At 37.2% G+C, this 10,862-nt stretch overlaps 3 protein-coding genes across 4 annotated transcripts; 2 read left to right on the plus strand and 1 right to left on the minus strand.

Moving 5' to 3' along the window:
- Nucleotides 1-1,786: 1,786 nt before the first annotated feature.
- LOC110766624 (cytochrome P450 704C1) lies at nt 1,787-4,665 on the plus strand. The gene is made up of 5 exons (XM_021969994.2): nt 1,787-2,422; nt 2,875-3,159; nt 3,297-3,635; nt 4,007-4,207; nt 4,299-4,665. The coding sequence occupies exons 1-5, from the start codon at nt 1,910-1,912 to the stop codon at nt 4,482-4,484; spliced, it is 1,524 nt and encodes a 507-aa protein (XP_021825686.2). The 5' UTR covers nt 1,787-1,909; the 3' UTR covers nt 4,485-4,665.
- An 880-nt stretch (nt 4,666-5,545) lies between these two features.
- Nucleotides 5,546-8,191, plus strand: LOC110766640 (cytochrome P450 704C1-like). Of its 2 annotated transcripts, none has more exons than XM_088249212.1 (6): nt 5,546-5,918; nt 6,292-6,507; nt 6,590-6,910; nt 6,964-7,284; nt 7,488-7,691; nt 7,810-8,191. In XM_088249212.1, the coding sequence occupies exons 1-6, from the start codon at nt 5,625-5,627 to the stop codon at nt 7,987-7,989; spliced, it is 1,536 nt and encodes a 511-aa protein (XP_088105338.1). In that variant the 5' UTR covers nt 5,546-5,624; the 3' UTR covers nt 7,990-8,191. The 2 variants fall into 2 exon arrangements, with proteins under 2 accessions (XP_088105338.1, XP_021825703.1); XM_021970011.2 differs by having other exon boundaries at nt 5,547-5,918; nt 6,590-6,883.
- Nucleotides 8,192-8,283: 92 nt separating this feature from the next.
- On the minus strand, nt 8,284-9,906 carry LOC110766649 (coiled-coil protein). The gene is made up of 5 exons (XM_021970022.2): nt 9,717-9,906; nt 9,535-9,605; nt 9,092-9,282; nt 8,710-8,836; nt 8,284-8,630 (listed from the first exon to the last, which is right to left on the minus strand). The coding sequence occupies exons 1-5, from the start codon at nt 9,871-9,873 to the stop codon at nt 8,496-8,498; spliced, it is 681 nt and encodes a 226-aa protein (XP_021825714.2). The 5' UTR covers nt 9,874-9,906; the 3' UTR covers nt 8,284-8,495.
- Between the last annotated feature and the right edge of the window lie 956 nt (nt 9,907-10,862).

Consider the following 10,862-nt stretch of genomic DNA (forward strand, 5'->3'; position numbering starts at 1 on the left):
ATTAACCCAATTAAAACAAAAAAATTCACAACTTGCTACATAATTTTTTCATTTTCTAGCATATCAACCAATTCTAAAACTCAACATGTCATAAAACTTCAAATTTCAATAACTAATATAGCTACGATTCAAGTATCAATTATTCCAAAGGTCCTTCAAACTTTAAATTCAATATCCATATCTACCCCATTGGCTGCCAAGGCTCTCCTCTATGTGTCTCTGATGGTGCTATCATCTCTAAACCGACCGAGTTTCGCGAGCTTGTTGGCAGTTTACAGTATCTCACTCTTACTCGCCCTGACATATCTTTTGCCGTCAACACTGTTGCTTAGTTCACGAGTGCCCCTCGCACCTCTCACTTTGTTGCCTCCAAACGGATACTTAGGTACATCAAGGGCACTATTGATCTTGACCTCACCTTCACTCCTAAAACTGCCGCAGCTCACCTTTCCGCCTACTCTGATGCAGACTGGGCTGGGTGCCTTGATTCTTGTTGGTCAACCACTGGATATGTGATTACTCTTGGAACTTACCTCATCTCATGGTGTTCCAAGAAACAACCCACAGTCTCACACTCTAGTACAGAATCGGAATATCTTGCCCTCTCTCATGCTTGTGCCAAAACCACTTGGCTCTGCTCCCTTTTTCATGAATTGGGTGTGCGTCTTCGATTCCCGATCCAACTCTTTTGTGACAATCTCAGCACCACGTGCATAGCTGCCAATCCAGTTTTCCATGCCCGCCCACGTCACATTGAGTTGGACTATCACTTTGTCCGTGAAAAGGTTGCTCTTGGAAGTCATCAAGTTTGCTTTGTTCCTTGTGTCTTGCGGACCTATTTACCAAAGCCATTCACAAACCATGCCATCAGCATATGTCTTCCAAACTTGTGCATCTTGTGACGCCCAGTTTGCAGGGGGGTGTTAATGCAGCTTTCCTTTCCTAGCACACACGAAAGTCAATTTCATAATCTCCTTCTAGCAATTAGCTTTTCATGCTGTAAATCGGATTATATTCATGTTTATATTATTTTCTACCTTAAGTAAAAAAATTTATGTATCAATATAAATAGGGACTTTGTGTAATTTGTTTAATACAAGAAAATATTCTCTACAAAAATATTCTCTACAGCAAAAAAGGTGAAAGAAATCAATTATCCATATTTAGATTTACATCTTCCCCACTAAAGCAAAAATCACATTTACAACCCCCGGAGGTGTAAAGAGAATGTAAAAGTGGCTTTACGCCCCCGAAAATACATCCTCCCACTGTGGATGCTTATATAATGAAGTGTATGTTAAATGTACACCATTTATGATCGGAATCATCTGCAATGGGGAGGTGTAAACGATTGTAAATTTGCATCACAATCGTGAGATGTAAATTTAGATGCACATGTGCATCCTTTTTTTACATCCCTTGCAGGTGGGGCTTACATGAGAAAAAGTGAGAAAATGTGGACAAAAGTGAACAAAATCCATTATACATCTTTAGATTTACATCTTCTCAATTGGAGCAAAAATCACATTTACAACCCCCGAGGATGTAAAAGGGATATAAAAGTAGCTTTACACCCTTGAAAATACACCCCACAGTGGATGCTCTTATAGAAGATAAATGAAACAAAAGAAATTGCATCATCCTCCCATGCTCATGTGGGACATGTATATAAATTTCTACCCGTAAAGTTATTTTGACTAATTCAAATCGACAAAACATGGAAAAATGTATAAAATTATTTATATTAAAGAGCAACATAGAGTGCTGTCTGGTTGCATTTTTTCTCTTATCTTCATTTCACTTTCAGTTTGCAACCTTAGCTAAGAGGCCAAAACTCTCTCTCTCTCTCTCTCTCTCTCTCTCTCTCTCTCTCTCAGTTTACAAATGGCAGTCACAGGCTAAAAGAAAGATGGGTATTTTCTATATCATCTTCACCTTCATATTGATCTTTCTCTTCCTAACCTTGTCCCTCTTCATACTTAGAATCTTCACAGGCAAATCCATCAGAAACCCAAACTACCCACCTGTAAAAGGCACTGTCTTCCACCAGCTCTTATACTTCAACAGACTCTATGACTACCAAACTGAAGTTGCCAAAGAACACTCAACTTACAGGCTTCTGGCCCCGGACCGCAGCGCAGTATACACAACTGACATGCGAAACATTGAGCATGTTCTGAAGACCAACTTTGGCAGCTATTCGAAAGGGGAGTATAACCAAGCTATTCTGGCTGATATTTTTGGGCAAGGGATATTTATTGTTGATGGAGAAAAGTGGAAGCAGCAGAGGAAGCTTGCGAGCTTTGAGTTCTCGACGAGAGTTCTTAGAGATGTTAGCTGCTCTGTGTTTAGAAGAAATGCTGCCAAACTGGTTAAAGTTATTTTTGAGATTTCGGTTGCCAGGGGGGTTTTTGATATGCAAGTCAGTAATCTGAAATCGCCAACGTATCTTTTCTTGTTTGTAACTTGTCTTCTGGTCTTGTTTAAATCACTAAGTGGTTATTTAATAATAGCATAACTAAATTTGACATTTGACATACAGATAATATATAACTTGCTGGTATAAACTTGTTTAGTGTCCCCTTGATCAATTTGGTTTGATAAAACATTAATCAATTTAAAGGGCTGAGCTAAGATCAACTTTAATTTTGGCTGGTTTTTGTTACAAAAGAGTAGAGAGAAGAAATCAAGATCTGTGAAATTAGGGGACGTATCATACCATAAAAGTACTCAGCTTGTAAACTCCCAAAGTTTAGGATTTTCTATCTATTTTTTAAGTATCTTGGAAAATAGAAGATGAATCTGATTTCATAACAGCTGATGTAATGATATAAGTTGTTATTTACTTTTTCTTGTTTATGATTCTTTGTGTAGGATTTGCTCATGAGATGTACCTTGGACTCCATATTCAAAGTTGGGTTTGGAATAGACCTGAATTGCTTGGAGGGGTCAAGCAAAGAAGGGACTGCATTTATGAAGGCCTTTGATGAATCAACTGCTTTAACCTATTTCCGCTATGTTGATCCATTCTGGAAACTGAAAAGATTTCTCAACCTTGGTTCCGAGGCCTCCCTTAAAAAGTATGTCAAAGTCATTGATGATTTTGTGCACCAAGTTATCAAGAGCAAGAGGAAATTGCTAGAGGAGCAAAAGGATGTTGTAAGTGAATTTTACACCTGTATAGTGGCTTTGCATGTGCTTATATAATTTTTTTTCTTTTGATTCTGCATTGAATTTTCCATTTTATAGCATCAGTTTTATTAATGAAACTTTGAATTTTATGTTATGTTTCAAAGAATGACAAGGAAGACATACTATCAAGATTTCTATTGGAGAGCAAGAAGGATCCAGAGGAAATGAATGACAAATATCTAAGGGACATCATTCTGAATTTTATGATTGCTGGCAAAGACACCAGTGCAAATACACTCTCATGGTTCTTTTACCTACTCAGCAAGAACCTTCTAATACAGGAAAAAGTTGTACAAGAAGTGAGGGATGTTGTTGGTAATCAGGTCGGCGAAGCGAAAATCAATGAATTTGTGGAGAACATTACTGATGGAACTCTTGAACAAATGCATTATCTTCACGCGGCATTGACAGAAACGTTGAGGCTATACCCCGCAGTTCCCATTGTATGTATATACTCCAATAACGCTGTATTAATTTTCTTTATGGATAGTTTTTGAATGAGATATTGTTATTTGTTATAGTTGTTTGTGAAAACCTAAACAGGACAGTGCCAAAGCCTTGATAAAATCTGTGTTAAATATATCAACACCAACGCCACAAGACAAGAGAAATATTCCTTGAAAGTACCCCATTGTGTTGGCTATTATCAAACTAAAGATGTTTAAGTCTAATTATTCTTCAGTTTCCATTAGGGAAATGAGTTTAATATCTATGGTTCTGTACATTAAGGTGAAATTTTCATATACTAAAGTTAAGGCCAAATGCATAAGCACTGAAAATATTGACTTCTTCGTGTTTTTGGCTTTCCTCTAAGGATGGGAGATGTGCAGAGGTAGATGACATTCTTCCTGATGGCTTTAGAGTGAGTAAAGGAGATGGAGTAAACTACATGGCCTATGCCATGGGCAGAATGCCTTATATTTGGGGAAAAGATGCTGACGATTTCCGGCCTGAAAGATGGCTCAACAATGGAATTTTTCAGCCTGAATCACCCTTCAAATTTGTCACATTTCACGTGAGCAACTTAATTTCCTTTTACTTGTCACATAGCTTAATCATCCTAAAGTTCACTAATAGTTGTTTCACTGAATTGGTGCTACTTGCAGGCAGGTCCTCGGATCTGTCTAGGGAAGGACTTTGCTTACCGGCAGATGAAGATAGTAGCAATGGCTCTTCTTTGCTTCTTCCGCTTCAAATTGGCTGATGAAACAAAAGCTGTAACATATAGGACCATGTTCACCCTTCACATAGATGGCAGCCTCCCTATGCTTGCAGTTCCAAGGGCAACCTGATAAAATTTCCTATATCTGAAGAAAATCAATGTTCAAGGTTATCACATATTACGATATTGTTATGATATTTGCAGGTTTTTGCTCTGTATTCTGTTTGTAATTTGTAGATTATGGAAGCAACCTTGTAAATATATGTAAATTAGCAAATATGTAAAACCATGACTTTCATCACCCCAAGAAACTCTCTGCAATCTTGGAAGAACCTCGGCAAAGATTTGATGTAATTTCTTTTCGTTTTTGCCCACACAAACCGGCAGTTTAGAAAGTAGGGGTGGGCACAGTCCAAATTGGATCGTTTTTATCTCAAAATTACGGCCAAACCAATTACAATATAACGGTTTGGTTTGGTTTAATTTTGACAAAAATCACGGAGAAAACCAAACCAAACCAAACCAATTTAAAAAGGAAACCCTAAGCCTAAAACAATTCTCTTTCCTTTTCCATTTTTCAACATCATTAACCCAATTACAACAACAAAATTCACTAATTGCTCCATAATTTTTTTATTTTCTAGCGTATCAAACAATTCTAAAACTCAACATGTCATAAAACTTCAAATTTCAGTAACTAATATAGCTACGATTTAAATATCAATAACTCCAAGGGTCCTTCAAACGTCAAATTCAATATCCACTCCTAATTATAATCTAATTATAGGATTACATGTGTAAAATAAAATATAAATATAGATATATATATTGAGGAGAGTCCTACCAGACTTGGTTATTTGTTGCTTAATGATTCTTTGGGAGCTGTTAAGGCTCGTCTGATTAGTACTAGTTAGTTGTTGTGTTGGTGTCTGGGGGTTTTTCCCCTTTTTCTTCATAAAAAAAAGTATACAGTCCGGTTCGATACCGGTTTATAAAAACTCAAAATTAAGTTATATACTATTTGGTTTGATTTTTAAATCGTTTCACTTTTTCTTTATTAGAACTAAATCAAACAAATAATTTGAACCGACAAGTGTAGTTGGTTCGGCCATATTGATGCCTACCCTTCTAGAACTTTTGCAATGCTAATCCTAAACAGTGATTACGTTGGCACATTTGAACCAACGTAATCAGTTTCGTGCATCTTCTCTCTCTATAAAAACAGTGAAATATAAACAAAAAAGACTACAGATTACTGTCAGAATCAGCCATGGACTTTCTTTCAAACCCCATCTTCCTCACAGCTCTGGTTCTAGCCTTATCCATTTTCACTGCCCAAATCCTTGCAAGGAAACTCACCAAGGCAAAGAAGAAGCACCCTCCTATTGCTGGCACAGTGCTCCATCAGCTACTTAACTTCAACAGGGTACATGATTACATGACTGATCTTGCTAGGAAACACAAGACTTACAGGCTGCTTGGCCCCTTCAGGAATGAGATTTACACCTCCAACCCAGCAAATGTTGAGTACATACTCAAGACAAACTTTGATAATTATGGCAAGGTATGTTATCCATCTCTGGTTAATTAACTTGAAAATCATCAATGGGTGGATGTTCTTATGTTACAAGATGTTTATAGTTTCATGGATTGCAATTAAGTTTCACCAAAATCTACCAAGTCCTTGGTCCGATTCAACTAACTTTCAAGATGCATACACCCCAGAAATAGAAATAATGACAATATACGGTCATTTCAAATTTTCTGTTCTTGTGTGTAAATTTACTGTGAAGATATTAAGGATTAAAGCTGATAATTTTATGATAAGATCACAATCGTGCTAGGAGCCCAGGACAAGTTATCTTGAATGCCATCAGGATGGAACTTTAGTTTTGAATTCTTGGTATTGAGGCAGGGTCTAACTTGCTCTTGTGCAGGGATGGTATAACTACAATATTCTGAAGGATCTTCTGGGTGATGGAATTTTTGCAGTTGATGGTGAAAAGTGGCGCCAGCAGAGAAAGATATCGAGCCATGACTTTTCGACGAAGATGTTGAGGGATTTCAGCAGCGTAATATTCCGGAAAAATGCAGCAAAACTTGCTGATAAGGTGTCCGAAATTGCAACTTCCAACCAGGCAATTGATATTCAAGTGAGTTTACAAAACTCATTTGTTCAAAAAGAAACCAAGCCAATTTGATTATCCTAATCAACTAGCTATGGTATTAATGTAGGATCTATTTATGAAATCATCCTTGGACTCGATTTTCCAAGTAGCATTTGGTACTGAATTAGACAACATGTGTGGATCAAATGAAGAAGGCAAGAGTTTTGGTGATGCTTTTGATAATTCAAGTGCATTGACCCTCTGGCGTTACGTTGATGTTTTCTGGAGGATCAAGAAGTTTCTCAACTTGGGATCAGAAGCTGCCTTAAGGAAAAATACCACAATTGTTAATGATTTTGTGTTTAAGCTAATCCACAACAAAATTGAGCAAATGCAGAAAAAGGATAACGGTCCGGCAACTATGAGTGACACTTACCTACAAGTTTCTGTATCTGATTCAGTTTAGAACCATGATACAAACTTGTTTTACACTCGATGCAGGTGGACAGAGAAGACATTTTATCAAGGTTTTTGCAAGTGACTGGGACTGATCCCATATACTTGCGAGATATAATTCTCAATTTCATTATAGCTGGTAAAGACACAACAGCAACCACACTTGCGTGGTTCATTTACCTGCTGTGCAAGCATCCTTCTGTACAAGAAAAAATTGTACAAGAAGTGAAGCAAGTAACCGGCATGAAAAAGATCACCAACTTTTCCAAGTTTGCATCTGGTGTGAGTGAAGATGCTCTGGAAAAGATGCATTATCTCCATGCTGCAATCACTGAAACTCTCAGAATCTATCCTGCAGTTCCAGTGGTAAGGAAAATTATAAAGAATTTCTCTTCATCTCGGCCCATAGGGAAAGAATATAAAAATCAAGGGACTAACTACATAAAACCTTGTGTTGTGTTCGTATTACTTTACTTTCTAGCTGCAATGAATTTCTACTTTAGTGTGATATCCTGGAAAAGTTTTTTCAACTTCCCAACATTTCAAACATCCATTCTGCTTTTGTGCAGGATGCAAAGATATGCTTTTCTGATGATACTCTGCCAGATGGGTACAGTGTGAGGAAAGGAGATTTGATAGCATACCAACCTTATGCAATGGGCAGGATGAAAGTCATATGGGGAGATGATGCAGAGAAGTTCAGGCCGGAGAGATGGCTCAACGAGACTGGAGTCTTCCAGCCAGAGAGCCCTTTCAAGTTTTCAGCCTTTCAGGTTTTGCTTTTGAAGCTCATCTTTATCCTAGACATATCTAACTCTTCTGGTTAACTTCATCACTGAAGCAACCTAAATGCCCCTAATTTCTTTGTATAATGTATGTGATGGTTGACAGGCTGGACCGCGAATATGCCTTGGAAAGGAGTTTGCTTATAGACAAATGAAGATCTTCTCAGCCGTTTTGTTAAGCTGTTTTATGTTCAAAATAAGTGATGAGAACAAAGTTGTCACTTACAGGACAATGATTAATCTTCACATTCTGGGGGGTCTGGAAGTTCGTGCCTTCCGCAGATAATTTAGATTAGTAATGTCACAAATTATGTAACATCATTTATACTTCAAAGGCAACCCACAACATGTCCCCTGAAAGGATTGAACTAGAATATCAAGACTTAGTATTTGTTAGTATTTTGATAATAGATTCACAATGCAAATGTTCCACTATAAATGACCCTATATACAAACAAGTTTTAATCAATAAACAACTTTTTCAGGAATCTCTGATTTTAGTCATTTGCCTTGGTATGATACTGATCATGTATCCTAGAAAACCGTGTCAAACTGAATTCAACAAAGAGCTTCAAAGATATCAACAACAAAAATACTCCATCCTCTTTCCATACATTACAAATGTAACCAGCACTTACAAATTGCTAGACTGTAGCAAATGAACTCGCTGCATAAATTACAAAATTGCAGAGGCAAAGTACCCCTTGATATAGTCACAAACTTCAAGACATGTATCTACCAGGCAAGTAGAAAGAGAGGCAAAAGAATTAGTATGCATAATGGTTTCACCAATTACAATGCTGTTGAAGTCACAGGAGGAGGAAGCTGAATCCCTGGCCTTGCATTCCATCCTTTCCGTTGCCTATACGCCTCGATTGCCTTGACTCGAACCCTCTCCTTAGAAGCATCTTGTACATTCTTCAATGCCTTCACAAAACAGGGGAAGTTTATAATTAAACTGACAAACTTTAATCTGTACTGTATCATAAAGAACGTATTTTGCTACCTTAGGCACAATCAACTTTGGAGGAGCTTGAACCACGTCTCCAAATTTGATTTCCTCGCGTCCAGGAAAGTCTATATTCTCTTCTTTCTTGCCCTTTTTCTTTTTGTTTTTCTTTGCTTCCAAGTACCTGAATATAAAAAGCTTGTCAGTTGTTACCAATCAATAGAAGATGGGTAAGCTTGATTCATTTGATCACCGCAATGATACAATAATCCAAGAAAATTGCAATTTGTTCACTTTTCCAGATGATTCATTTACAAGCATTCTGATACAAGAACATAAGGCAGTCATACTGACCCTGCTATATTATCTATGCAGCATTCCACTTCCAGGGAGCTAAACATTCAATACTTTCATTCGAAAAAGGTGTTAAAATACGTACTTTTTCTTGCGCTCCTTTCTTTTTAGACGAGTTTCTGATTGCTTCGATGCTTCTGTTTCAAACCGAAGGTCATGCACTTGCTTTCTCTTTCTTTTCTTCTTTCTCTTCTCATCTGTATGTTGAGGTTCCAAATTCTCAGCATCACCCTCATCTTCAAAACCAGTCTCGAAGTCCACTTCATCCGTGGGTTTCTGTTCACATAACCATTGTTTTTTCACTTTGTTATACAACATGCCAATGTCACCAACTCAAATTCAATGTGAGCAATCACCAGTAATAATTAAACTAAACCTCAAACATTGAATTGCAATTTTTGCACAAAAAACTTGCTTCAAGTTTCAATCAAACTGTCCAAACCAAACCAGAAGCCAAAACCCACAATTTCATAAACATATGCATAATAACTTTTGTAACATAAGTGCAACGACAAGGAAAGCACTTACTGGTTCAGCAGCATCAACTCCATTTTCCCTCTTTTTTCGTTCAGCAGCTTTTACGACCTCGAAAGAAGAGTCTGAAACCCATTGATAACAAACAATTGACAACAGTAAGTTTAAACAGGGAGAAAATTAAGTAAAAATATTTTTTTCTTTCGAAAAAAAAAAACAAAAAGTGAAGAAGAAACCTTGAGGGTCATGAGATTTAGTGAAGGCCAGGAGTTTGCGAAGTTTAGAGGGCAAAGCGTCGGCTTGGGAATAATCAGGTGGTGGCGGCAGCCTTGTGTAGCCTCCGTGCGCTGCATTGTAGTTCTTCTCTCTTCGTCTCCTTCCTTTACCTCCCATCTCTCTCTCTCTCTCTCTCTCTCTCTCCTCTCTCTCTCTCTGTAAACCCTAAATCACTGTAATTAGGTGGCTGTGGGCTTTTGGGCTTATTTGAGGCCCATCCTCCAACCTATCTTCTCTTTTCTTGACCCGGTAAAAATTATTTCAAGGAAAGATAAAATCTCAGCTCATCTTTCATAAATATTCACCAAAATACTCTCTAATCCCAAGTCCTAATTTTAGCCTTAATTTATTTTTCAAGAAAAATAAAAAAGAACAACTCCAAACTTGCTCTTAGGTAGTTTTATAGAGGAAAAAAAAATTGTAATCTGCGTGCCATACTTTTAGTGTGAATTTACCTAAAATTTTAACAGTGTCGATTACAATTGGCACTCATGCAATTTAATTAGTATCAGTCACCCAAAAACTTTCTTTTAAAACTTAGCAAAAACAACTTGAGGTTACGGATTGTTACACTATATTGAAACTAACCACTACTTTTTTTTCCAGTGGGTGACCTTATTTTCACCTACATTTACGCTAAATTGATGATGTGTAGTGTAGGCAATTTTTCTAATCTTTATATCTTAAAGGTTTGAGGCTTTTTAAATAAAGGAAACTAATATATGCGGACAACGCTAATGGGTATAACTCAAGCTGGTTGAGCTCTTCCAATTCCACTCGTGGGCAGAACAAGACACCTGTTTTTGCATAGCATCAATTAGCATCCATTGTGAACAGAAATTAGGCTCACCGGTGTCATGTGCGGTCAAACAGATGGTGAAGACAACGCAACGGTGTAACAATTTGTAACTTTTAAGATTGATTTTGTCAATTTGTTACATAAGGAAGTCCTGTATCATCTTTTTTTTATGGGTCTGAAAAGTCTTGTATCATCTTAAGTAGACAAAATAATAACTTAAATTTGGGGTTGGGATAAAAATGCAGACAAATTGTTAACCATAATAACGAAACAACTACTTCCAGTGGAAATTTGGACTGATTCAGTT

This window comes from Prunus avium, chromosome 2 (assembly GCF_965620075.1).
Source record: "Prunus avium chromosome 2, drPruAviu1.hap1.1, whole genome shotgun sequence".
Classification (NCBI taxonomy): domain Eukaryota; kingdom Viridiplantae; phylum Streptophyta; class Magnoliopsida; order Rosales; family Rosaceae; genus Prunus; species Prunus avium.

Excerpts from the sequence above, each read along its gene's own strand:
- LOC110766624 (XM_021969994.2), top strand. The coding sequence starts at position 1,910 with ATGGGTATTTTCTATATCATCTTCACCTTCATATTGATCTTTCTCTTC. Across the intron at positions 2,423-2,874 it reads GGGGGGTTTTTGATATGCAA|GATTTGCTCATGAGATGTAC; the intron begins GTCAGTAATCTG and ends TTCTTTGTGTAG. Across the intron at positions 3,160-3,296 it reads TAGAGGAGCAAAAGGATGTT|AATGACAAGGAAGACATACT; the intron begins GTAAGTGAATTT and ends TATGTTTCAAAG.
- LOC110766640 (XM_088249212.1), top strand. The coding sequence starts at position 5,625 with ATGGACTTTCTTTCAAACCCCATCTTCCTCACAGCTCTGGTTCTAGCC. Across the intron at positions 5,919-6,291 it reads ACTTTGATAATTATGGCAAG|GGATGGTATAACTACAATAT; the intron begins GTATGTTATCCA and ends GCTCTTGTGCAG. Across the intron at positions 7,692-7,809 it reads TCAAGTTTTCAGCCTTTCAG|GCTGGACCGCGAATATGCCT; the intron begins GTTTTGCTTTTG and ends GATGGTTGACAG.
- LOC110766649 (XM_021970022.2), bottom strand. The coding sequence starts at position 9,873 with ATGGGAGGTAAAGGAAGGAGACGAAGAGAGAAGAACTACAATGCAGCG. Across the intron at positions 9,606-9,716 it reads TAAATCTCATGACCCTCAAG|ACTCTTCTTTCGAGGTCGTA; the intron begins GTTTCTTCTTCA and ends AATGGGTTTCAG. Across the intron at positions 8,837-9,091 it reads AGAAAGGAGCGCAAGAAAAA|GTACTTGGAAGCAAAGAAAA; the intron begins GTACGTATTTTA and ends TTTTATATTCAG.